This window comes from Schistocerca nitens, chromosome 3 (assembly GCF_023898315.1).
Source record: "Schistocerca nitens isolate TAMUIC-IGC-003100 chromosome 3, iqSchNite1.1, whole genome shotgun sequence".
Lineage (NCBI taxonomy): Eukaryota > Metazoa > Arthropoda > Insecta > Orthoptera > Acrididae > Schistocerca > Schistocerca nitens.
In genome coordinates this window covers 258,345,110-258,370,645 of record NC_064616.1, presented here as the reverse complement: position 1 = coordinate 258,370,645, position 25,536 = coordinate 258,345,110, and the positions used below count along the sequence as shown (strand labels likewise).

Below are 25,536 nucleotides of genomic sequence, written 5' to 3'. Positions count from 1 at the left end.
GAAGAAAAGTTCTGAGTTACGTTTTATACAAAACAGCATGTCACCCGATAGAGACACGACTATAGGTCCAAGAGAAGGATAAAATCTCACAGATGGATGTAGAGGAAGGATCGAATCCTAGTAACAAAAGAGAGATAATTATCCCAAACAAGAATTTATATCACACATGCATATAGCCAAATCCGTTGTACGCAGAGAGCAAGGAAAATGCATTCACAGTGTAGTGAACATGAGTGAAGCTGAATGCGCTCTGAGTACAGTAAAAGTATTTGGCAAAACTGATAGAGAAAGCGCTGTCAATACGAGACATGCAGAAAGTAACTCTAAATACAATGGACACATACAGAAATCGTATTCCAAGATATAGAAGATATCATAACAGAGCATTTGAGCAACGACGAGTGATATGAAGCGGGAAAAACTCTGTAGTCCATGTTGTGATGTACACTCCTCGAAATTGAAATAAGAACACCGTGAATTCATTGTCCCAGGAAGGGGAAACTTTATTGACACATTCCTCGGGTCAGATACATCACATGATCACACTGACAGAACCACAGGCACATAGACACAGGCAACAGAGCATGCACAATGTCGGCACTAGTACAGTGTATATCCACCTTTCGCAGCAATGCAGGCTGCTATTCTCCCATGGAGACGATCGTAGAGATGCTGGATGTAGTCCTGTGGAACGGCTTGCCATGCCATTTCCACCTGGCGCCTCAGTTGGACCAGCGTTCGTGCTGGACGTGCAGACCGCGTGAGACGACGCTTCATCCAGTCCCAAACATGCTCAATGGGGGACAGATCCGGAGATCTTGCTGGCCAGGGTAGTTGACTTACACCTTCTAGAGCACGTTGGGTGGCACGGGATACATGCGGACGTGCATTGTCCTGTTGGAACAGCAAGTTCCCTTGCCGGTCTAGGAATGGTAGAACGATGGGTTCGATGACGATTTGGATGTACCGTGCACTATTCAGTGTCCCCTCGACGATCACCAGTGGTGTACGGCCAGTGTAGGAGATCGCTCCCCACACCATGATGCCGGGTGTTAGCCCTGTGTGCCTCGGTCGTATGCAGTCCTGATTGTGGCGCTCACCTGCACGGCGCCAAACACGCATACGACCATCATTGGCACCAAGGCAGAAGCGACTCTCATCGCTGAAGACGACACGTCTCCATTCGTCCCTCCATTCACGCCTGTCGCGACACCACTGGAGGCGGGCTGCACGATGTTGGGGCGTGAGCGGAAGACGGCCTAACGGTGTGCGGGACCGTAGCCTAGCTTCATGGAGACGGTTGCGAATGGTCCTCGCCGATACCCCAGGAGCAACAGTGTCCCTAATTTGCTGGGAAGTGGCGGTGCGGTCCCCTACGGCACTGCGTACGATCCTACGGTCTTGGCGTGCATCCGTGCGTCGCTGCAGTCCGGTCCCAGGTCGACGGGCACGTGCACCTTCCGCCGACCACTGGCGACAACATCGATGTACTGTGGAGACCTCACGCCCCACGTGTTGAGCAATTCGGCGGTACGTCCACCCGGCCTCCCGCATGCCCACTATACGCCCTCGCTCAAAGTCCGTCAACTGCACATACGGTTCACGTCCACGCTGTCGCGGCATGCTACCAGTGTTAAAGACTGCGATGGAGCTCCGTATGCCACGGCAAAGTGGCTGACACTGACGGCGGCGGTGCACAAATGCTGCGCAGCTAGCACCATTCGACGGCCAACACCGCGGTTCCTGGTGTGTCCGCTGTGCCGTGCGTGTGATCATTGCTTGTACAGCCCTCTCGCAGTGTCCGGAGCAAGTATGGTGGGTCTGACACACCGGTGTCAATGTGTTCTTTTTTCCATTTCCAGGAGTGTATTTTATCTAAAAGGGGACAAATTGTCAGATACAGAAATGGTGGGACACGCACTCCTGATATTGTGAAAACACAAAAGTAAGGTTGTGAATGTACATCAATACACAATAACGGAAGTGCAACAACGCAGTAATACAGAAAAAGATTGAGAAGATGGTTAACAAAGATATAATTGTTCAAAGACAAAGTCCACGGAACACACCTGTGTTGGCAGTACCAAAGAAACGAGACGCCAGTAGAATAGTAAAATATAGATTAGTAACAGATTATAGGAACTGGACGAAATTTCTGTTGGGGAAGCCTTTCCGATACCCAACATGAGTGAGATATTGGACCAACTAGGGAAAGCCAAGTGGTTTTTCACCTAAGATTTGGTCACTGGATACTATGGCATCAGCAGACAGACAGAGATTACATTCAGTGCTAATTTTCACCACTACGAGTAAAAAAGGGTGCTGATGGGTCTTAAGAATACACCATGTACATTTGAGAGACTAATAATGTTGTCTTGGAAGAATTGCAACGGACAAAGTGTTTAGTGTATTTGGAAGACATAATTTGCTGTGGAAGTTCATTAAAGGAACACAGTGAGAAACTGCAGGAAATGCTGGATAGGTTAAGGCCACAAAGATTAAAGTTACAACCAACTAATTTTGAATTCCTGAGAAAGGAGGTAATATTCTTAGGACAGAAAACAACAGATAAAGGCGTCGAACCAGATGAGCAGAATGTAAAGAACTTTCTGGTTCCAAAATCCACCTAGGAGTTAAACGGAATTTAGAGTTAGGCAGATATTACTATTGGTTTATTCCAAAGTTCAATAAGATTGCAACTCCATTACATAAATTGTTGAGAGTGCCATACGAATGGGGAGCTCAGCAATAAACTGTATTTGAGGAACTAAGAGAGAGAGATTAGTATATTCTCTCAGATTTCGAGAAACAAATTATATTGACTATGGACGCCAACGGACCTGCGGCAGGAGTGGCTCTGTTACAAGGGAAGCTAGGCTCCGATTTGCCGATTGCCTATGCTTCACTATTATTGAATACGGCTGAATGGAACTATTTTGTAGTAGCAGTTCTGTGACCACAAAACCACTGTCCCGTAATTTATAGGAACTGTCTGTAAAATGTGGAGCCACATGCCCCAAGGATCCCACGAAGCAGTTTCTGAAACAATACCACGCAGAACTGCTGCTGTATTACTTTCCAAAGGTGGACTACAACTTTGTTAAGCAGGTGAATGTAATGTTTCGGCTTATCTTTGTGTATGGCTGGTATTTTGCAAAATACATTAAGAAAATTGTGATCTTAAGTTGATAATACTTCAGGAAAAGATTACATGCGTGTACAGGCCGTTATAAACTTGTTCAACACACAGAATTGTCGATAAAAAGGATCATGTTTAACGCATTAGAAGTTTGCTTCTTGATGGATAGATTTACAATTGGTGGGCGTTAAACAGCGTGGTCATTAGCGCCCTTTCACAAGATCGAAGTGCCGGTAAACAGCTTCTTAACGGCATATGAAATGCTGCAGCACTCTTTGATGTCATCGTCTTGAGTAATTTTTTTTTTCCTCTGATTGAAAGGAAAAAGGTTTCCTGCTCGTATCTGACGAATACCAATTCGGTTTCGCAAAAGGCTATCAAGCTGCAAAGAGAACTGCTGCAGAGAAGTCTTCAGTTATTGAAGAGTAAAATTGGGTGTTTTATTTTAGATTGGTTAAACTTGCAACGACCCCTTGCAGCGTAATTCTTCTTTCTGTGTTGTATCTTACAATTTCTCAGAAATGATGCTCACAAGTCAATATAATGACTCACTAGGAAAACAATGCCACATTTTACGTTTTCCTAACTCCATTGTAGCAATAATATGAAAATTCCGAAGTGTTCTTTCTTAAGTGGGCTCATGTTTTTCTTCATTATTCATATTCACAGTTTTTTATTTATTTGGCCACAAAGTGATACATTCTTAATTACGATTCTCTTGTGCAGCAAGATGAACCCTAATTAAAAATCATCTTGAAGCAGTGATCGAAGTGGTTTGACAAGATAACAAGAGATTTGCAGCATGTCAATATTCATTCTTCATGGAGCACTGCAATGACAATAGGTATCAATTTGAGTCTTAGTGTTCTGTCACCAAGACAGCGCTGAAGAAAGCAAATGAAGGTCATACAATCCATCACTGTTACAGTTCAAAGTAGAGCAACAAGAACAGTCTCTCCCATGAGAGAAAGGACAAAAATCGTAGCGCCTATCCTTAAAAAATTTCACTGTTCTCTAGTAACTCAACGTATAGACAATGGCTGATCGCATAATATAACGTCCTTACGCTCTTCTATGATCGAAGACCAGCCTTCCATAGTTTCGATAAGGCCAAGATCGGCGTTTGTGCGATGTGAATTATATGTACCACATCAACACTTTTCATTCCCTTAGGTTGTGAAATATAGCTCCGGTAACAGCTGTCGTTGATATGTTTTGCAAAGGCTTGATTCTTTACTGATTTTTTATTTTTGCCTTTAACATTCATCTTGGTGACTTAGTGGTGAAGTGCCACACACAGAATCGAAAGGTCGCAGGTTTTATATCCCAAACACTTCTAGAATTTTAATCTGTCACTTATTACTTCTTTCTCCGGAAATGTTTGTTACTGTGCAAAATGCTGAGCCGCACTGTGGTCGGAGTCCAAGTTAAACTGTACAGCTACCTGTAACTGGCTAGGTAAGTCAGTCAAAGGATGGTGGAAGGCAACAGCATACTACCTCCAATAGGACCATGCCTAGTAAAGCACTATATTTTTCGAACCATCTTGCAGGTTTACAGCTGCTTATTTCAAAACTAATTCACAGGACGTAAAATGAAGTGCCTGGACGTCTTCAGTTCATTCTGCTCTCTCACTGTGTGAAAAAGAATTTGTACCCGGTTTTTGTTATCCACATGACACTCCTTGGAGTTTGATTAGCAGATGTTTAAAGGATGATTGGCAATGGAAGGGAAAGGATTCAGAAAAGACGTCTCGTGAACACCTACGGATGCTTCAATCATTTTTATCATTATTTCTTACTGAATATAGCTTAGCCTTGGATCAATGGGTTCTGTGCAGCTTACATTTCTGTTTGACTGTGTGACACTTTCTCGTAGAATTACTGTATCATTTACTACAGGTGATAAGTATATGCAGTTAAATCTGTGTCCACCCCAGTGCTGGTGATAATTAGATATTTTTTTCCCTTCGTACATGAAGTTCCTTACACCTAAACAAACTCATAAAAATCTGCAACACCACAAAATAGTTCATTGCTAATATTTTTGTGCATGTTTAAGTTTTGATCCTACACTCCTGGAAATTGAAATAAGAACACCGTGAATTCATTGTCCCAGGAAGGGGAAACTTTATTGACACATTCCTCGGGTCAGATACATCACATGATCACACTGACAGAACCACAGGCACATAGACACAGGCAACAGAGCATGCACAATGTCGGCACTAGTACAGTGTATATCCACCTTTCGCAGCAATGCAGGCTGCTATTCTCCCATGGAGACGATCGTAGAGATGCTGGAGGTAGTCCTGTGGAACGGCTTGCCATGCCATTTCCACCTGGCGCCTCAGTTGGACCAGCGTTCGTGCTGGACGTGCAGACCGCGTGAGACGACGCTTCATCCAGTCCCAAACATGCTCAATGGGGGACAGATCCGGAGATCTTGCTGGCCAGGGTAGTTGACTTACACCTTCTAGAGCACGTTGGGTGGCACGGGATACATGCGGACGTGCATTGTCCTGTTGGAACAGCAAGTTCCCTTGCCGGTCTAGGAATGGTAGAACGATGGGTTCGATGACGGTTTGGATGTACCGTGCACTATTCAGTGTCCCCTCGACGATCACCAGTGGTGTACGGCCAGTGTAGGAGATCGCTCCCCACACCATGATGCCGGGTGTTGGCCCTGTGTGCCTCGGTCGTATGCAGTCCTGATTGTGGCGCTCACCTGCACGGCGCCAAACACGCATACGACCATCATTGGCACCAAGGCAGAAGCGACTCTCATCGCTGAAGACGACACGTCTCCATTCGTCCCTCCATTCACGCCTGTCGCGACACCACTGGAGGCGGGCTGCACGATGTTGGGGCGTGAGCAGAAGACGGCCTAACGGTGTGCGGGACCGCAGCCCAGCTTCATGGAGACCGTTGCGAATGGTCCTCGCCGATAACCCAGGAGCAACAGTGTCCCTAATTTGCTGGGAAGTGGCGGTGCGGTCCCCTACGGCACTGCGTACGATCCTACGGTCTTGGCTGCGGTCCGGTCCCAGGTCGACGGGCACGTGCACCTTCCGCCGACCACTGGCGACAACATCGATGTACTGTGGAGACCTCACGCCCCACGTGTTGAGCAATTCGGCGGTACGTCCACCCGGCCTCCCGCATGCCCACTATACGCCCTCGCTCAAAGTCCGTCAACTGCGCATACGGTTCACGTCCACGCTGTCGCGGCATGCTACCAGTGTTAAAGACTGCGATGGAGCTCCGTATGCCACGGCAAACTGGCTGACACTGACGGCGGCGGTGCACAAATGCTGCGCAGCTAGCGCCATTCGACGGCCAACACCGCGGTTCCTGGTGTGTCCGCTGTGCCGTGCGTGTGATCATTGCTTGTACAGCCCTCTCGCAGTGTCCGGAGCATATATGGTGGGTCTGACACACCGGTGTCAATGTGTTCTTTTTTCCATTTCCAGGAGTGTATAAATCGAGTATACGACACGCGTTCCTACCGAGATATTTTGAAGCATGTGCATCGATACAAAATAAAGACTGTGTACCGGTGTCAGTCATCTATCTGCTATTTTCAAAACCTTATTTTTATGTTATGGATTTATATCTCTGTTAATTTTTCTCAGTCATTTCATACAAGCCTTCAGTCTAAATTTACTTGTAAATCTGTTATTAATAGTCATTTGAGATGGAATAAAGGACCAGTGGACGTCTCATTTCATTATTGATGTGTGTGTCAGTGTCCAACATGCAGTAATGAAAACTGTCCCTATGCCTGCATGCGATTTCAATGCGTGCTCAAAGTGGTATACACTAAGGTGATAAAAGTCATGGGATAGCATTATGTACATCTACAGATGGTGGTAGTATCGCGTACACAAGCTACAAATCGACAGTGCATTGGCGCAGCTATCATTTGTATTCAGATGATTCATGTGAAATGGTTTCCGACATGTTTATGGCCACACGACAGCAATTAACACACATTGAACGCGGAATGACAGTTGGAGCTAATTGCATGGGACATTCCACTTCGGAATCATTAGGGTATTCAATATTCCGAGATCCACAGGGTCAAGAGAGCGCAGAGAATACCACATTTCAAGCATTACCTCTCACCACACACAACGCTGTGGCCGACGGCCTTCACTTTACGATCGAAAGCAATAGCGTTTGCGCATAGTTGTCAGTGTTATCAGACAAGCAATACTGTGTGAAATAACCGCGGAAATCGATGTGGGACGTACGACGAAAGTTGGCGTTAATGGGCTATAGCAACAGACGACAGACCTGAGTGCCTTTACTAATAACACGACATCGTCTGCAACGCCTCTCCTTGCCTCGTGACCCTATCAGATGGACCCTATAGGACTGGAAAATCATGGCCTGGTGAAATAGGTCCCGATTTCAGTTGGTAAGAGCTGACGGTAGCATTAGTGTGTAGCCCAGACCGTATGTAGCCATGGACAAAAGTTGTCAATGAGGCATTGCGCAAGCTGCTGCTGGCTCCATAATGGTGTGGGCCGTGTTTACATGGAATGGACTGGTCCTCTGTATATTCAGCTACTTGGGGACCATTTGCACCCATTCACTGACGTTCTGTTCCAAAACAACGACGGAATTTTCAATGACGACAATGCGCCACGTCACCACGCCATATTTGTTCACGACTGGTTTGAAGAAGTTTCTGGGCAGTTCGAACAAATGGTTTGGCCAACCAGATTCCCAGACATGAATCGCATCGAATATCTATGGGACATAATTGAGAGGTCAGTTCGTGGAAAAAAAACCTGCACTGGCAACACTTCCGCAGTTACAGACGGCTATAGAGACAGTATGGCTCAACATTTCCGCAGGAGACTTCCAACGACGTGTTGAGTCCATGCCACATCGAGTTCCTGTACTACGCCATGCAAAAGGAGGTCTGATACGATATTGGGAGGTGTCCCGTGACTTTTGTCACCTCACTGTAGCTTTTACTGCTTCGTGTGAATATCTTGTGTTAGTTAAAGGTTCCATACATCATCTGAATGATTCTTTTCCTGGAATGATGTGGGAACAGTCAGTTTACAGGATATATATACACGTGACAAGTGTAAATATTTATGAACATATATTTTTAGTCCTACTCCTGCAATTACAATTAAGAATCACATTTTTCTCATAAGTTATCAGTTTTTAATGCTGCGTTGCCGTTGACCACTGCAGTTGACCCCTGTTAATGTCGCTTCTTTGGCGCTTTTAATCAGCCCTGAGACTGCAAATGTACACAGGGCAAACCACCAGTAGGGAGTATTCATTAGAGTGGACTATGTACATTTGCAGCCTCAGGACTGATTAAAAACTCCAACGAAACGACATTAACTGCAGTCGACACAGTGGACAACTGCACCACAAGGCTAAATAAGTATTAGTCCATGGAACAGGAGTTGGTCAGACGAAATAATTTTAGGTTAGAATTAAAACTTCTTTTGCTACTTATCAGACATCTATGTTATTGAGCACATGATCAAAATATTTTGCTGCTACATATTGAGCTCCCTTCTGAGCCACTGAGAGCTCTAGCAATGGGTAATAGAGATCATTTTTTCCTCTAGTGTTGTAGATGTGAACATTACTGTCTCCTCAAGTTGTGGCGTATTATTTACGACGAATTTCATTACTGAATACATTTATTGTGATGGTGCAGTTACAAGCCTGAACTCCTTTAAACGGTACCTCCATGATGACCGTAGATGAGCATCACGTATCATTCTTACTGCTCACTTTATTGCAGTCAATGCTTTCCTCCTACGTGAAGAGTTACCCCACAAAATTATTCCACGAGAGATTTACTAGTGCTGTATGGTTTCATCTTCTCGACACTTTTGGTGAATTTGGACGTTAGGGAGGTCCTCCCTGATTTCTGTGCATGCACACTTCTAGTCACAGCCTATGACCGAACAGCGTTACGCAAGGCTCTGCATTGCAGCTTTTTAACACAAAATTTCTACTGCATATCCGTGGCTAAGTCATCTGCAGGTCTCACTTTCAGTTGACCAGGTTTGGATTACCCATCCATCATAGTGCCAGATTACTTACAAATATAGGTGATGTCAATCAACAGCTGCTAACCATTCACGGGCAGTCCAAGGGTTTGTGATCATCGTTTAAAATTGAGATGCCAATGGCAACAAATTTTCCTAACACTTACAGACTCGTGGAGAACTTCGTCAGTCATCCAACAGCCATGGTTTTTAGCGTAGTAAAACCGTATTTCTTTTCACCTAGAACAAAATCGAGAACTATGTTCTCAAGGAATGTTTAAATTGGCGTGTCATACTGTATACGCTTATACCACTGATGGTTCTGTAAAAAAAAAAATTCCCTTGAGGTAATTTTGTGATCAATACCTCGAGAGCTCCCACTAGCACCAAGGAAGTTTTCCCAGATGTCTTCTCATCCTGTCCCTCCTTCCTGTCAGTGTTTCCCGTACATTTTTTCTCGCCGATTCTGCGGAAAACCACCTCATTCCTTACCTTATTAGTCTGCGTCATCTACTAGGGATTTAGACTTGTGGTTCTATAGCTACTATCCTGGAGCTCAATCTTGCAATAGTAGCTACAAAACAGCTTTTTTCTTATGATCGTGCCCTGCTTCCCTGTTTGTCAATGTAGTTCTGCAGCTAGTGTTAGGTTTCCTCCAGCACTAGCTATTATTCTCTCAGCTGGTTTCGGTTATAATCGACACTTCAAATCCAAGGGACTGACCGAACGAAAGTTTTGTGCCATTCTTGTTGTATGATAGGCTGCTTCAACACGCGATTTAGAAGTTTTCCTGAATTTATTATGTCTTGGGCATTTGCTACGTTGTCAGTTAATTGTGGCTTGCATGACATGATTTTGGCCATCGTAATACCTACATACTCGGTCGTTCCCGATGGTGTAATTTCCTGCTGTCAGTCCATAAGGCTGGGTCCGTTGCTGATTGTCCTAGGCGGAAGCTAGATTATTTCTTGGGAAAAATTGTTTTCTCGCCGTATTCATTGATCCGTTGTTGATTATTGATTCAATCAGATACAGCAGCGTTATTAACTTTTCGGAGTCGGTATTAATATTCGACCGAGATTTCAGTGGTCGGACTCCGTTTCAGGTTTGAATAGGATGTTCAAGAGCGTCTACAGACAGAGGAGAAAGATCCCTTTTGTGTTTCAGAGACGTTTGCTGTTGACATGATCACTTCCAACTGCACTCGTATTATTGAAAGCAATCGTTTCAAATATTTCTATGCTGTCGATATCTTTGACTGGAGTGACTTGTGCCTTACATGGCAGCAATGGCATGCTAAGAGATAAATCAGTTTCCCTTTTAGGATTTGCGCATATTCATCGTCATAACGTTCGCCCGGTATCTGCGCACCTTTTCTAATGTCACGCTACGACTTGCTTACTTGCTGCCCACTCCGCCCCCCCCCCCCCTCTCTCTCTCTCTCTCTCTCTCTCACTCACTCACTCACACACACACACACACACACACACACACACACACACACACAGTTTCTGCAGTGACATTGTTGTCAACGGCAAGTGATGATTCGAGGATAGACTGTTCCACGTCAGCGATATTTTTAAAAGCCCACCAAAATTTTCAGCCTTAATGTTCTGCATTCGTGAGCAGTTGCACTCTGCTTTCAGAGTCAGTATTATTTCTGTAAAGCTGTGTTGTAGCTCACGTTTCATGCTTTATCATCTCGAATGAAACGGTGACGGTAGTGTGACAGCATTTTCGGGTACCTTACAGTACGGAAATAAGGGCTCTGATCGACCAAGAAATGATTGTCGACTGGTGCGCTTTCATAACTGTTAATATCTGTAAAACAGTTCGTATCATCTCATTCCATTAATCAGCGCCTTGTGATAGCAAAATACGATAGTGTCCTATCCCACAGTGAGCTGCAAAGGGGGGTGGTGAAATCGCAGACATCGTGTGTCCATTCTATATTATGCCGGTATAGTCTATCAACAAGGACACGTTTATCCACATATGCCACGCGTACACACAAAGCACTTGTGTTCAATTGGTCTTCATCACATCTTTCCACATTCACCGATATCAGAATATTTTTCGTATGAAGGTGCACTCTATTGGTGTAGGTAGATGACGTGAACCTATCTCAGTTCTTCCTCAGTTATATCTTACCAAATCTTAAATCTGCAGTTAATCTTCTAAGGTAGTGACCATTTGGATGAGTGGAAACCAGCCATCAAATAGTCTTACATGGAGAAGCTGTAGTACTTATTCTGAACCACAACACTGCTCATTTACAACAAATTTATAGTAATTTGGAATATGTTTTTAAGCACTGGCTCTGATATCAAGCAAGTTTCATCAATGCTCTGTCTTTTGCTTAGCCATAAATAATTCATTGTTGCCGTATATATATCCTTGAGCCCTAAAGACATATATTGGACGATTGCAAAATAAGGTAGATAACGCCACAAAGTGTGCTGTCATACAATACAACTATACATTGATTTGCAGATTCCTTTGTGAACCAAGTAATAATACAGCAGATTGAAAATAACTAACGAAAAATAAAACATCAGTAATCAAAACCAAGGAAAATTCTGCAGTGCCATTCTGGATACTGCAATACTTGTTAGGCCATTAACACCGATTCTTCGCTATTTTCACAGTAACATTGTCGCTTGTCTGCAATTCTTTTTGGTTTTTGTTTTGCTAATTTTGAACATACACTGCGAGATAAAAACTAAAACACTGAAGGCGGTTTTCGGAACACTACTACTAAAAGAGTAGTTAGCGCGGCTGTCTGCCATAAAGAGGACCCGAGTTCGATTGCCGGTAGTGTCATGGATTCTTCCTTGGTAAGAGGACTGGAACAGGGTGCAATCAGCCTCGTCATGCCGAATGAGTAGCAGCTCCACGCCACGAAAACAGGCAATGGTCGGGAGAGCAATGTTCTGACCCCCACGCCCCTCCATACCGCATCCAATGACACCGCTGGTGGAGGATGACATGGAGACAGCCGGTACCGATCGGCCTGCTAGGACCTATGGACGAAGTTTAGATTCAGTTTTAATTAAAAACGTACAAAATACAGAAAACATTGTAAATACGAGGCAATCATCACAGAAGAGCGTAATCCACTTTGTCTCCTCCAAGTGGCAACGGAATTTTTGAAGCTTTACAAGTCACAGACAATGGCAGAGACGACGTGCAAGCTGTCTCAGGCCTTTCTCGACTGGTGGTAATTATATCGATAACACAGGCCACGGCTCGGCAGTGTCTTCCGCAGTCGCCTCTGCGATAACAGCTATATGTGAACGCACACTCGACGGCCTTCTGTACAAATAATAGAAAATGAATGCATATAACTTTGGTACTGTGTCAGAAGCCAACCACAGCACCCAACGATAACAACAGGAATAATCTGGGTGCATAGCTAATGCTGGTCCATGCCAAAACCCCAGACACAGTCCCTAACAGTAATGCAGAGCATGTCTCGGATGTTGACGCTAAACCTGCAGCGTCAGATCACTAAAGTACTGTCAGGAGCGCCTACTGAGAAACTCGTTTAGTGCACTCAATGCAAGTTTCTCATTTAATAGATATGGCGTCGATATCAATGACATTCAGTTATTGTTATGATGATGTAAGTTACACAGTCGAGGAATTTAAGTGGTAACTTGATCTGCAGAGCCTTGTTTATATGGATATTTAAAATGGTCGTGGTGTCTATGCTACGTTGAAATGGATTACGCGGAATACAGTGCTGTCAAACAATTTTATATTTTGGATGGTGTATTGCCAATCGAAATTAATCTAACGTTTGTACTGGTTTATAATAAATCCGCCCTTCGATGTTCAATGCTGTCTGAATATAAACTCCTGGAAATTGAAATAAGAACACCGTGAATTCATTGTCCCAGGAAGGGGAAACTTTATTGACACATTCCTCGGGTCAGATACATCACATGATCACACTGACAGAACCACAGGCACATAGACACAGGCAACAGAGCATGCACAATGTCGGCACTAGTACAGTGTATATCCACCTTTCGCAGCAATGCAGGCTGCTATTCTCCCATGGAGACGATCGTAGAGATGCTGGATGTAGTCCTGTGGAACGGCTTGCCATGCCATTTCCACCTGGCGCCTCAGTTGGACCAGCATTCGTGCCGGACGTGCAGACCGCGTGAGACGACGCTTCATCCAGTCCCAAACATGCTCAATGGGGGACAGATCCGGAGATCTTGCTGGCCAGGGTAGTTGACTTACACCTTCTAGAGCACGTTGGGTGGCACGGGATACATGCGGACGTGCATTGTCCTGTTGGAACAGCAAGTTCCCTTGCCGGTCTAGGAATGGTAGAACGATGGGTTCGATGGCGGTTTGGATGTACCGTGCACTATTCAGTGTCCCCTCGACGATCACCAGTGGTGTACGGCCAGTGTAGGAGATCCCTCCCCACACCCTGTGTGCCTCGGTCGTATGCAGTCCTGATTGTGGCGCTCACCTGCACGGCGCCAAACACGCATACGACCATCATTGGCACCAAGGCAGAAGCGACTCTCATCGCTGAAGACGACACGTCTCCATTCGTCCCTCCATTCACGCCTGTCGCGACACCACTGGAGGCGGGCTGCACGATGTTGGGGCGTGAGCGGAAGACGGCCTAACAGTGCGCGGGACCATAGCCCAGCTTCATGGAGACGGTTGCGAATGGTCCTCGCCGATACCCCAGGAGCAACAGTGTCCCTAATTTGCTGGGAAGTGGCGGTGCGGTCCCCTACGGCACTGCGTAGGATCCTACGGTCTTGGCGTGCATCCGTGCGTCGCTGCGGTCCGGTCCCAGGTCGACGGGCACGTGCACCTTCCGCCGACCACTGGCGACAACATCGATTTACTGTGGAGACCTCACGCCCCACGTGTTGAGCAATTCGGCGGTACGTCCACCCGGCCTCCCGCATGCCCACTATACGCCCTCGCTCAAAGTCCGTCAACTGCACATACGGTTCACGTCCACGCTGTCGCGGCATGCTACCAGTGTTAAAGACTGCGATGGAGCTCCGTATGCCACGGCAAACTGGCTGACACTGACGGCGGCGGTGCACAAATGCTGCGCAGCTAGCGCCATTCGACGGCCAACACCGCGGTTCCTGGTGTGTCCGCTGTGCCGTGCGTGTGATCATTGCTTGTACAGCCCTCTCGCAGTGTCCGGAGCAAGTATGGTGGGTCTGACACACCGGTGTCAATGTGTTCTTTTTTCCATTTCCAGGAGTGTACATATGGTCATGTTTCTCTTACAAGGGGAAGCCACGAAGTTGGTGTCACAGATTTACTTCAAACTTCGTACACCTTTAGTGTGCCATTAAAACAACATAGCGTGCAAGTAGCAAGGTGCACTACACTGGCAATTCCAAGAAAATCGCAAAAGAAGTTTTACGCGTCTTTTACGTAACTGATGTACATGTATCTGTGCATAGGGGGCGGACGCTAGAATTCATGGTGGTGAAGTGGTTAGCATTCGAGCAACCGACTACGAACATGAATGAGGCGACGGTTCGACTCTCGCTGAAAGATAAAGTTCAATCAATATTTTTTTTCATCATTGGTCATATTATTTAATTTATATGAAATTTTAGAGGTAATATAATTAAAGTAAACCACCTTTATTTGCATTAAATTTTTGTGAATTTCATGTTATTTGAAAGCTTACTATTTTTAATTAAATTTAATTATTAGAAATAACATAATTATAACTATCGACAACTAAATTAAGATATTCTTCGAGTTTTCCTAAAAATGTATGCCTGTCGTGATTTGCGAAGTCTCTTATGCATACCATCTGGTATGGTACCCTGAACTACCTTGCACCTCGAAGCTTCGAGCTGTACCTTGCACCTCGAAGCTTCGAGCTGCAGACACATATGAAGACCCTATTTTGCAGTTAGCCTGCGTAGCGGTGAGAAGTTGCTAATGTAATAACAACGCATAGTGTAGGTGCAATTTTTTTGAAAATTACACAATTTACACTTGTACTAGAAAAACGAAGGTGTGAGCGGGAGTCGAACCATCGCCTCATGCACGTTCGTCTTACGATGCTGGAACACTAACGACTTGACCACCGTGAACTATAACGACCGGCACCTACGCACAGATACACCAGCTGCATAATAGACGCATAAAACTTCTCTTGCGATTTTCTCGAAATTGCCAGAGTAGGACACCTTACTACTTGCACATTATATTGTGTTAATGGCCTACTAAAGTTGTACGAAGTTTGAAGTACATTTCTGATCCCAGCGTCGTGGCCTCCCCTTCTTAGAGATGGATTCACACGAAGCATGTCCCACACTGGTAAAGATGGATGAAACTATCGCGAAGGTGCACTATAAAGTGTTGGACGATCGGCGACTAAAGGTGACTGGAACAAACGACGTCATAGACAAACCATATAAAAATATTAGGGTAATTGTATATTAATAACTAAATACGACAATGCTAAGTGCAAGAGGAGTGTCGCAATTATTAAATACTGGTTAAAAGCAAATGAGAAAACGAATTTCTCAGCAATTTTTAGGCCAGTTTCAAACGAATTTATCTAATTTTGTGGGGAAATTGTTACTGTGGATGAGACGTGGGTTTACCGGTCCCAGTCGGATATACTTGATGGCAGCCGTCGACCACGCCTGAAATAGACGAAGTCCTTTTCATCTCTTGGAGGGACTATGGTCAGAGTTTACAACGACGTTAATGTAACTGTTGTTACGAATACCTTTCGGAAGTGGTAATGCAACTTACTGGCAAATACAACGCAAGTAGTTTGGATTAACTGGATGCGATCTGGTCAACAAACGAAAGATCAAAAACTGTTTTACCAGGGCGATATGCTGTCCACAACGATGCCCTGGCAGTGGTATAATGGAAACATCTGAACAACTATTTTTTTCGGTTATCTATTATATTTACAGTATGTTGTCTTTCTTCAAGAATCACTCTTCAGTGATGGAAACGTCCTACTGTGCACACTGTTTTTAAAAGGGGATTATACCAACAAAAAAAAAGAGTATTAATCCCCCCCCCCAATGAACCATGGACCCTGTCGTTGGCGGGGAGGCTTGCATGCCTCAGCGATACAGATGGCCGTGCCGTAGTGCAATCACAATGGAGGGGTATCTGTTGAGAGGCCAGACAAACGTGTGGTTCCTGAAGAGGGGCAGCAGCCTTTTCAGTAGTTGCAGGGGCAACGGTTTGGATGATTGACTGATCTGGCCTTGTAACATTAACCAAAACGGCCTTGCTGTGCTGGTACTGCGAGCGGCTGAAAGCAAGGGGAAACTACGGCCGTAATTTTTCCCGAGGACATGCAGCTTTACTGTGTGATTAAATGATGATGGCGTCCTCTTGGGTAAAATATTCCGGAGGTAAAATAGTACCCCATTCGGATCTCTGGGCAGGGACTACTCAGGAGGACGTCGTTACTTGGAGAAACAAAACTGGCTTTCTACGCATCGGAGCTTGGAATGTCAGATCCCTTAATCCGGCAGGTAAGTTAGAAAATTTAAAAAGGAAAATGGAATGGTTAAAGTTAGATATAGTGGGAATTAGTGAAGTTCGGTGACATGAGGAACAGGGTCTCTGGTCGCGTGAATACAGGGTTATAAAGACAAAATCAAATATGGGTAATGCAGGAGTACGTATAATAATGAGTAAAAAAATAGGAATGCGGATAAGCTACTATGAAAAGCATAGTGAACACTCTATTGTAACCAAGATGGGCACGAAGCCCAGTACAAGTTTATATGCCAACTAGTTGCGCAGATGAGGAGATTGAGGAAATGTTTGATGAAATAAAAGAAATTATTCAGATAGTGAAGGGAACCGAAAATTTAGTAGTCACGGGGACTGGAATTCCATAGCAGGAAAAGGAAGAGAAGGAAAAGTAGTATGTGAAGAGGGACTGGGGGAAAGGAATGAAAGAGGAAGCCGCCTGGTAGAATTTTGCACAGAGCACAATTTAATCATAGCTAACACTTGACTTAAGAATCATGAGAGAAGGTTGTATACGTGGAAGAGACCTGGAGACACCAAAAGGTTTCAGATTGATTATATAATGGTTAGACAAAGTTTTAAGAACCAGATTTTAAATTTTAAGACGTTTCCAGGGGCAGATGTTGGCTCTTACCACAATTTATTGGTTATGAATTGTAGATCACAACTGAAGAAACTGGAAAAAGGCAGGAATTTAAGGGGAAGGGACCTGGATAAACTGAAGGGACCAGAGGTTGTAGAGTCCCACAGGGAGCATTAGGGAACGATTGACAAGAACAGGGGAAAGGAATACAGTAGAGGAACTATGGATAGCTTTGAGAGATGAAATAGTGAAGGCAGCAGAGGATCAAGTAGGTAAAAAGACGAGGACTAGTAGAAATCCTTCGGTAACACAGGGGATATTGAATTTAATCGATGAAAAGAGAAAATATAAAAATGGAATAAACGAAGCAGGCGAAAGGGAATGCAAACTTCTAAAAAATGCGATTGACAGGAAGTGCAAAATTGCTAAGCAGGAATGGCTAGAGGACGAATGTAAGGATGTAGAAGCATATATCACTAGGGGGTAAGATAGATACAGCCTACAGGAAAATTAAAGAGACCTTTGGAGAAAAGATAAACAACTATGTGAATATCAAGGGCTCAGACGGAAAACCAGTCCTAAGCACAGAATAGAAAGCAGAAAGGTGGAAGGAGTATATAGAGGGTCCGTACAAGTGAGATGTACTTGAGGCAATATTACGGAAAGAGAAGAGGACGTACATGAAGATGAGAAGGGAGATATGATACAGCAAGAAGAATTTGACAGAGCATTGAACGACTTAAGTAGAAACACGGCCTGGGGACTAGACAACATTCCATTGGAATTACTCATAGTCTTTGGAGAGCCAGCCATGACAAAACTGTTCCATCTGGTGAGCAATATGTATGAGATACGCGAAATTCCCTCAGACTTCAAGAAGAATATAATAGTCCCAATTCCAAAGAAAGCAGGTGCTGACATGCGTGAAAATTACCTAACTATCACTTTAATAAGTCACGGCTGCAAAATACTAACACGAATCCTTTAGAGAAAAATGGAGAAACTGGTAGAGGCCGACCTCGGGGAGGATCAGTTTGCATTCCGGCGAACATTAGGAACACGTGAGGCAATACTGACCCTACGACTTCTCATGCAAGAAAGGTTAAGGAAAGGCAAACCTATGTTTGTATCATTTGTAGACTTCCATAAAGCTATTGATAATGTTGACTGGAATGCTCACTTTCAAATTCTACAGGTGGCAGGGGTACAATACAGGGAGCGAAAATCTATTTACAGTTTGGATAGGACCCAGATGGCAGTTATAAGAGTCGAAGGGCACGAAAGGGGAGCAGTGGTTGAGGAGGAAGTGAGACAGGTTTATAGCCTACCTCCGATGTGATTCAATCTGTTTATTGAGCAAGCAGTAAAGGAAACCAAAGAAAAATTTGGTTTGTTTATAAATAATTCTTCTGCTACCAGTCACGATATTCTTTACTTACTTTTGTGTGAAAAGTAAATAAAGAAAATCGTGACAGCTAGCAGATGAATTATTTATAAAGAAACCTATTGTTTTCACAGTCGAAGGCTCTCAAAACTATTTATAATGGATCAAATCGGAAAAATTTGGAGTAGGAATTCAAGTCCAGGGAGAAGAAATAAAAACTTTGAGGTTTGCTGATAACATTGTAATTCTGTCAGAGACAGCAAAGGACTTGGAAGAGCAGTTGAACGGAATGGACAGTATCTTGAAAGGAGGATATAAGATGAACACGAAAGAAAATTGAGGATTATGGAATGTAGTCGAATTAAACTAGATGATGCTGAGTGATTTAGATTAGGAAATGAGATACTTAAAGTAGGAAATGAGTTTAACTATTTGGGAAGGAAAATACTGACGAGGGTCGAAGTAGGGAGGATATAAAATGTAGACTGGCAATGGCGAGAAAAGCATTTCTGGCCGGCCGCTGTGGCCGAGCGGTTCTAGGCGCTTCAGTCTGGAACTGCGCTGCTGCTACGGTCGCAGGTTCGAATTCTGTCTCGGGCATGGATGTGTGTGATGTCCTTAGACTCGTTAGGTTTAAGTAGTTATAAGTCTACGGGACTGATGAACTCAGCTGTTAAGTCCCATAGTGCTCAGAGCCATTTGACCCACAAGTATTTCTGAAGAGACATTTGTTAACATCGAGTATAGATTTAAGTGTCAGGAAGTCCTTTCTGAAAGTATTTGTATGGAGTTTAGCCGTGTACGGAAGTGAAACATGGGCGATAAATAGTTGACACGAAGAGAACAGAAGATTTTGAAACGTGGTGCTAGAGAAGAATGCTGAAGATTACGTGGATGGATCACGTAGCTAATGAAGAGGTACTGAATAGAATTAGGGAAAAGATAAACTTGTGGTACAACGTGATTAAAAGAAGGAATCGGTTGGCAGGACACATTGAGGCATCAAGGGATCACCAATTTAGTACTGGAGGGAAGCGTGTGGGGTAAAAATCGTACAGGGAGACTAAGAGATGAATACAGTTTGCCGATTTAAAGGGATGTAGGTTGCAGTAGGTACTGGGAGATGAAGAGGCTTGCACAGGATAGAGTAGCATGGAGAGCCGCATCAAACCAGTCTTTAGACTGAAGACCACAACAAAACACATTGTTTCACTGCCAGGCTATGGAATTTTCTCAGAAACTTTTTTTTTTTTTTTTGTTTTTTTTTTTTTTGTTTTTTAGGGGTAGGGTCGGGCGCAGGAGACATTAAAGGAATGTGTGTGAAGGAAACATTTGTGACCTTTCTGAAGGAACCATTTCCGCATTAAACTGAAATGTTTTACGGAAGCCACTGAAAAAAGTGGAACAAGGATTTGATCGTTGCTCTTCATTGTCTTTTCCACTGTGCTACGGCATTAATGTTTCAATGATTTCGATTCACACCGGATGGCAGTGTATTTTCCGCGAGTGAAGTACCTCGTCATTAGACGCCAACAGATAATATCCTTGCACGACACACACTGGAGTACAGAGGTCATCGATGCTAGTAGGATTTAGTCACTCTGCCAGCAGTTGCTACCATTCCGCGAGTATCACTGCGTTTAAAATCGGTAATTAAACTTTTGGGTCAGAGCCATAGCTACATCGCATATGGCCTACACCAGTTCACACAATATTGTACTCCACAATGGTTGCTGCACAGCCCACATGTGAGGTCGTTACGCGAACTCACCAACCGACCTCTCGGACTATACGCTTAAATGCCTCCAAATATTGACGTGTTATCAATTTTCGACATACTGAAAAGTGAGATGGACACGGTAGACACTTGCAACTGTCCCTATACAAACTATTCACTTTCCTATACCAAGATTTTGAAACACATGATTCGGTGACAAATCAGTCAGATAATTGCTTGTAAAATGCCTCAGTTATAACTTTAATAGTTCTCCAGTTTGAGCAATGTCTCCTGAGCGTTCAGTTTCTCCTTTTTAAAGCAGTACATAACACTTCCAACAGCAGTGCTGTGAACCAAGCGAAAATCATCGATCGTTAAAGGTTGCAGTATTTGAAACTACTCTGCTAGAGGACATTTGTCTGTCTGGTTTCTAAAGAACTTCCAAACACTACTACTTTTCCATTTTACTGTGCTTTTGTTTCTGCATGTTATTAGGCTTGTATAGTGACTACTGATATATCCTCTATGCTATCATTTTACAATTTTTGTATACGTATCCTATTTACTAGTCGTTAAGTGGAAATTTACGCTTCACTGAACTACATTTTAGCAGGAAGAACATTTTAGCAGGAAGAACATTTTGGAGACTAGGTTAAGGAATCATGTTTCATTTTCTTTATTACTGTGTTAAGGTATGACTGTACAGCTTGATGAGCTTTATAATCTTTTATTGCTTCCGAGATCCCACGATTACTGAAGTTCATTTAAAAAAATTGCTCATCGATATGGATATGTGTAACTTCGAAAAATAAAATTGTTGTCTCCGACGGCACTACCCCTTCCAGGTAGTGCCTCTTTCCATCACGGTGGGACGTAAGCGTACCCTACGTCTGTTTACATAAGCACGACATCCACATATTTAACTATGACTTTGTGTAGCAGGAGAACCTTACCCCCCTACCAAATGCTGTGCCGAGGGGGCTCTTGAAGGAGTATCTACAAATAGTCAGTATTCTGGTGAGTAGGATCCTGAAGAAAACAACTGCACATTAAAATAAACAATTTTACTCTTGATGCTTAGAAGCAACGGATTTTTGCAAATAGGGATGAGACGGCGTACACCATTGACTGATCACACAGTGTCACGATAAAGGATCGAGCGTGAATGGATGCAGGTGGTCGATTACTACCGTAGTTCCTACGAACGCACAGGAGAATGTTTCCCACAGCATAATACTGCTCCCACCAGCCTGCGCCCGTGACGCATTGAACGTTGAGAGCCGCCGTTCACCTCGGTGAATACGTTTGTGGAGACAACCATCGAGTTAGTGTCGCAAAAATGTGATTCCCTTGAACAGCCGATACGTTTGCATTGATCGAAGGTCGAATCCCGATGGACCCCTGCTCACTGCAATCGTAATTCACGATGTCGTTGAGTCAACGTGTGAACCCGTAGGGCCCGCATCTCGTGGTCGTGCGGTAGCGTTCTCGCTTCCCACGCCCGGGTTCCCGGGTTCGATTCCCGGCGGGGTCAGGGATTTTCTCTGCCTCGTGATGGCTGGGTGTTGTGTGCTGTCCTTAGGTTAGTTAGGTTTAAGTAGTTCTAAGTTCTAGGGGACTTATGATCACAGCAGTTGAGTCCCATAGTGCTCAGAGCCATTTGAACCATTTGAACCCGTAGGGATGGTCTGCTACAGAGCTGCATGTTCAACAATGTACGATGAACGGTGTGCCCCGGAACACTTGTGCGTGCATCAGATTGTGCTCTTTCTGCAGAGATGCCGCAGATCACCATCTATCATACTTTACAGAGCAGTCAAGCCTCCGATCTCCACGTTCTGTTAAGACATTAATAAGAGTTAGACTAGTTTTTAAAAAGAGTAATTGTACCAACACGTTTATACTTACGAAACTTTTCTTTTTCTTCTCTTTCTTGGTCGTTGTCCCGCACCTAAACAGAGTATGAATGCTTACTATGGATTTGGTATGATTAATTTACAGGGTGGCAAGATACCGTTCCTGTCGACACCCTGTTATCCCTCTGAGAGGGAATATCTGTATCTTTTCTGCGTGCAGTGTTATATATACGAAGGAGTGCGAATGTTTTTCTAAATGTTTGCGAATCATGTAACTGAGGCGGGACCTGTTGGTTGGTTTCGGGGAAGGAGACCAGACAGCGAGGTCATCGGTCTCATCGGATTAGGGAAGGATGAGGAAGGAATTCGGCCGTGCCCTTTCAGAGGAACCATCCCGGCATTTGCCTGGAGTGATTTAGGGAAATCACGGAAAACCTAAATCAGGATGGCCGGACGCGGGATTGAACCGTCGTCCTCCCGAATGCGAGTCCAGTGTCTAACCACTGCGCCACCTCGCTCGGTGCGGGACCTGTGTACCTGCCCAGTATTTATCTGGTGAGATGTTGGAAACCGCCTAAAAACAACACCGACGCTCGTCGTCAATCCGCCAGGCAGATAAGATCCGCGGTCGGCGCACCTTCCCGTCCCGGAAGCGGCACAGCAAGACGCACGGCTATAAGGGAGTTTATGCTTATGCAGTTATCACGTTTACATAATTTTGGCCCCTCAAACACAACATACTCATGAAATAAGAAAACTCTGCGTGTACGTTTCCTTTTACACGAAAGAACCTCGTCTGACGTCATGGATTATGGGAAAGTGCTATAGAATGAATTATCTTAAAACGTTGTTCGCTACTATGAGTCCAATTACGGTAAAGATCTGCAGTGCACTACTGCATAGTGGTAGGAGAATAAGGTTTCATTACATGTCTCAAAGCACATTAGCAATTTTTCTTTCTCAGTTATGTACCGACATTTGCCGCACAGAGCAACTGCTCACGTAGTTCAGGAATGTTTCACACATCATATTTTTTTCTTTCTTTTCTTTTCTGATCATCGATCATTTATTTTATTCCAGATTTACGTCGCTTTTTGATGGCTGGTAACCCGCTGTCATACTCGGAAACTGTTGACTTCGGCTGCTGTGGCCTGAAACAGATAAATATGAAAACAGTTTTTTTTTCAATGAATAAACTACATTACAACGTTATTTACAAGTAAATATATATTAGGACAAAATTCTTAAGGGGTAAAAAAGCAGTAGACTTTAATGAAATATGTATAACGTATATTAAGCTTACATACATCCTAGTAACATGACTGTGCTGATTACATCATAATAGTTAATTATGGCTGTACTATTTGATGCAGTGAGCGACTTACGTTAAAAAGTTACTGCCATCATCATAAAAAACACGACTATCTTTTCCTGTATTGAACAAACCCGTGGTCATTTCAGTTTGACCAATCGATGCTTTACATACAGGATGATCAGCCAATATACAGGGTGAAAAGTATTTAAACCGTTAAACTCTGGGAGGTTGTAGGGGACATCAAAACAAATATTTTTCCCTAATGTCATTTTTTCGTATGAGGAGTAGTTAAACCGGTAGAGGAAGATTTCTCTGGCGGCCAATTAATTAAACCAACAAACACTTTTCCATTTTTGTATGACCAAGAGACAACACATTAACACAGCCCAATTTCAATTACAGTAGATTTTCCAATATGCCTCCATTGACACGTGAACAAAGGTTACACCGTCGGATCATGTTCTGACACGGGCAAAAACCCCAGGAGTATCCTGAATTGTTCCTGCTGCTGCTACTATCCGGGCAACCAGATCCTCTTCTGATGCAACAGGAATTGCGTAAACAAGGTTGCGCATCTCTCCCCACACAAAAAAGTCCATAGGGGGCATATCTGGGGATCTAGCAGGCCATGGTACAGGACCACCTCTGCAACCGTCGGTCCAGGAATCGAGGCACACGACGACTGAAAAATGCCGGCGCCCCGTCATGTAGGAACCACATGCGTTGTCTTGTAGGAAGCGGGTAGTTGATAAACCTGCTGTGCAGCTCGTCCGTTGTGGTACGCTACGTAGTACGCACCAACCATATCAATGTACTCACTCCAGGTGTATCGCTCCATTAGTAAACAGAGACAATGCACTACTACACTGGTGGACAGCAGTTGCGTACAACTGAAGAGCGTAATACACCCTCTAACAACTGAAGATCGCAATACGGTCTCCACCGGTTTAAATAATCCTCATAGGGAAAATTATTTGTTTAGATGTCCCCTACAACCTCCCAGAGTTTGTCGGTTTAAATACTTTTCAGCCAGTATGATTTATGGTATGCTATTTCCAAGTACCTGCAATCGTAAAGTTAAGATATTCCATACAGTAGGAACTGTACTTCGTCAATAAAAAGGTCTTGAGTGGTATGAAAATGCATCCGCCCCACCACGTATTTACTTTTTAGTAACTTGCAAGCTAGATGCAAAGGCAAGGTATATTTCACAATGAAATTTTGTCAAGAGACTCCGAGCATATTATGCTCATTAGATTTTTAACTCTCTCTCTCTCTCTCTCTCTCCCTCCCTCCCTATCTCTAAACTAATGAACAAATCAAGTGTCGGTCGGACGACAGCAGGCTGGTAACACGGGCTCCCAGTGTATTCATTCGTCCCGCTCCAATTGACACCAGCCACGGCCAACCCTACAAATCGGCAACTCATACAGCAAACACATAAAGCACTACGTTCTTCGTCGACTCAGTGCGTTAATTACTTCTGTGAGAGAGGGCGGATGTTACATTTTCACGAGTATAATGGCGTTCCTAATTCACACATCCTCCAATTTACGAGAATACGCTGAGGCATCCAAAGTCAGGCGACGCCCACGTATACAAACTAGCGCTAGTCTCTTTCAGGTGGCATGGGAAACGACAAACGGTGCGTGTAAAATAGGATTAAAGCATTTAAATGAGACTGCAAAACAAGGCCGGTCACACGCACCGCGCCCGCGCTCCGGCTTGGGAAAAGGGTGTGCCATGGCGTTCTCTCGTCACAGCACAATGGCGACAGGGGCGTGCGCGCAGGCGCATCACGGCCCACCGACGCCGCGCCGACTCCCTGCTCGCGCGCTCCCGCTCCCCCTGGCGTTGTCCCCGCCGTGATTTGGAATTTACCACTACGTCACTTAATACTTAATTATGTCCAATTACTAATGGATGTTATTCTAATTATTCCTTCGCACGTGACTGCAGGAACATTAGAATAATACAA

The 25,536-nt window shown here is 44.2% G+C and overlaps 1 protein-coding gene across 2 annotated transcripts in view; it reads right to left on the bottom strand.

Moving 5' to 3' along the window:
* Positions 1–21,039: 21,039 nt before the first annotated feature.
* LOC126248229 (probable ATP-dependent RNA helicase DDX31) overlaps positions 21,040–25,536 on the bottom strand; it is a 259,925-nt gene continuing 255,428 nt past the window's right edge. Inside the window, exons 12-13 of one of the 2 annotated variants that reach the window (XR_007545432.1) lie at positions 22,773–23,394; positions 21,040–22,530 (exon numbers count right to left, since the gene is read on the bottom strand). Coding sequence is in view for 1 of the 2 variants with exons in the window: in XM_049949055.1 (XP_049805012.1) it covers positions 23,310–23,394 (85 nt within the window). In the remaining variant the exon portion in view is untranslated. Of the gene's footprint in view, positions 23,395–25,536 lie in introns of both variants that reach the window. The other variant, XM_049949055.1, reaches the window with a different exon arrangement.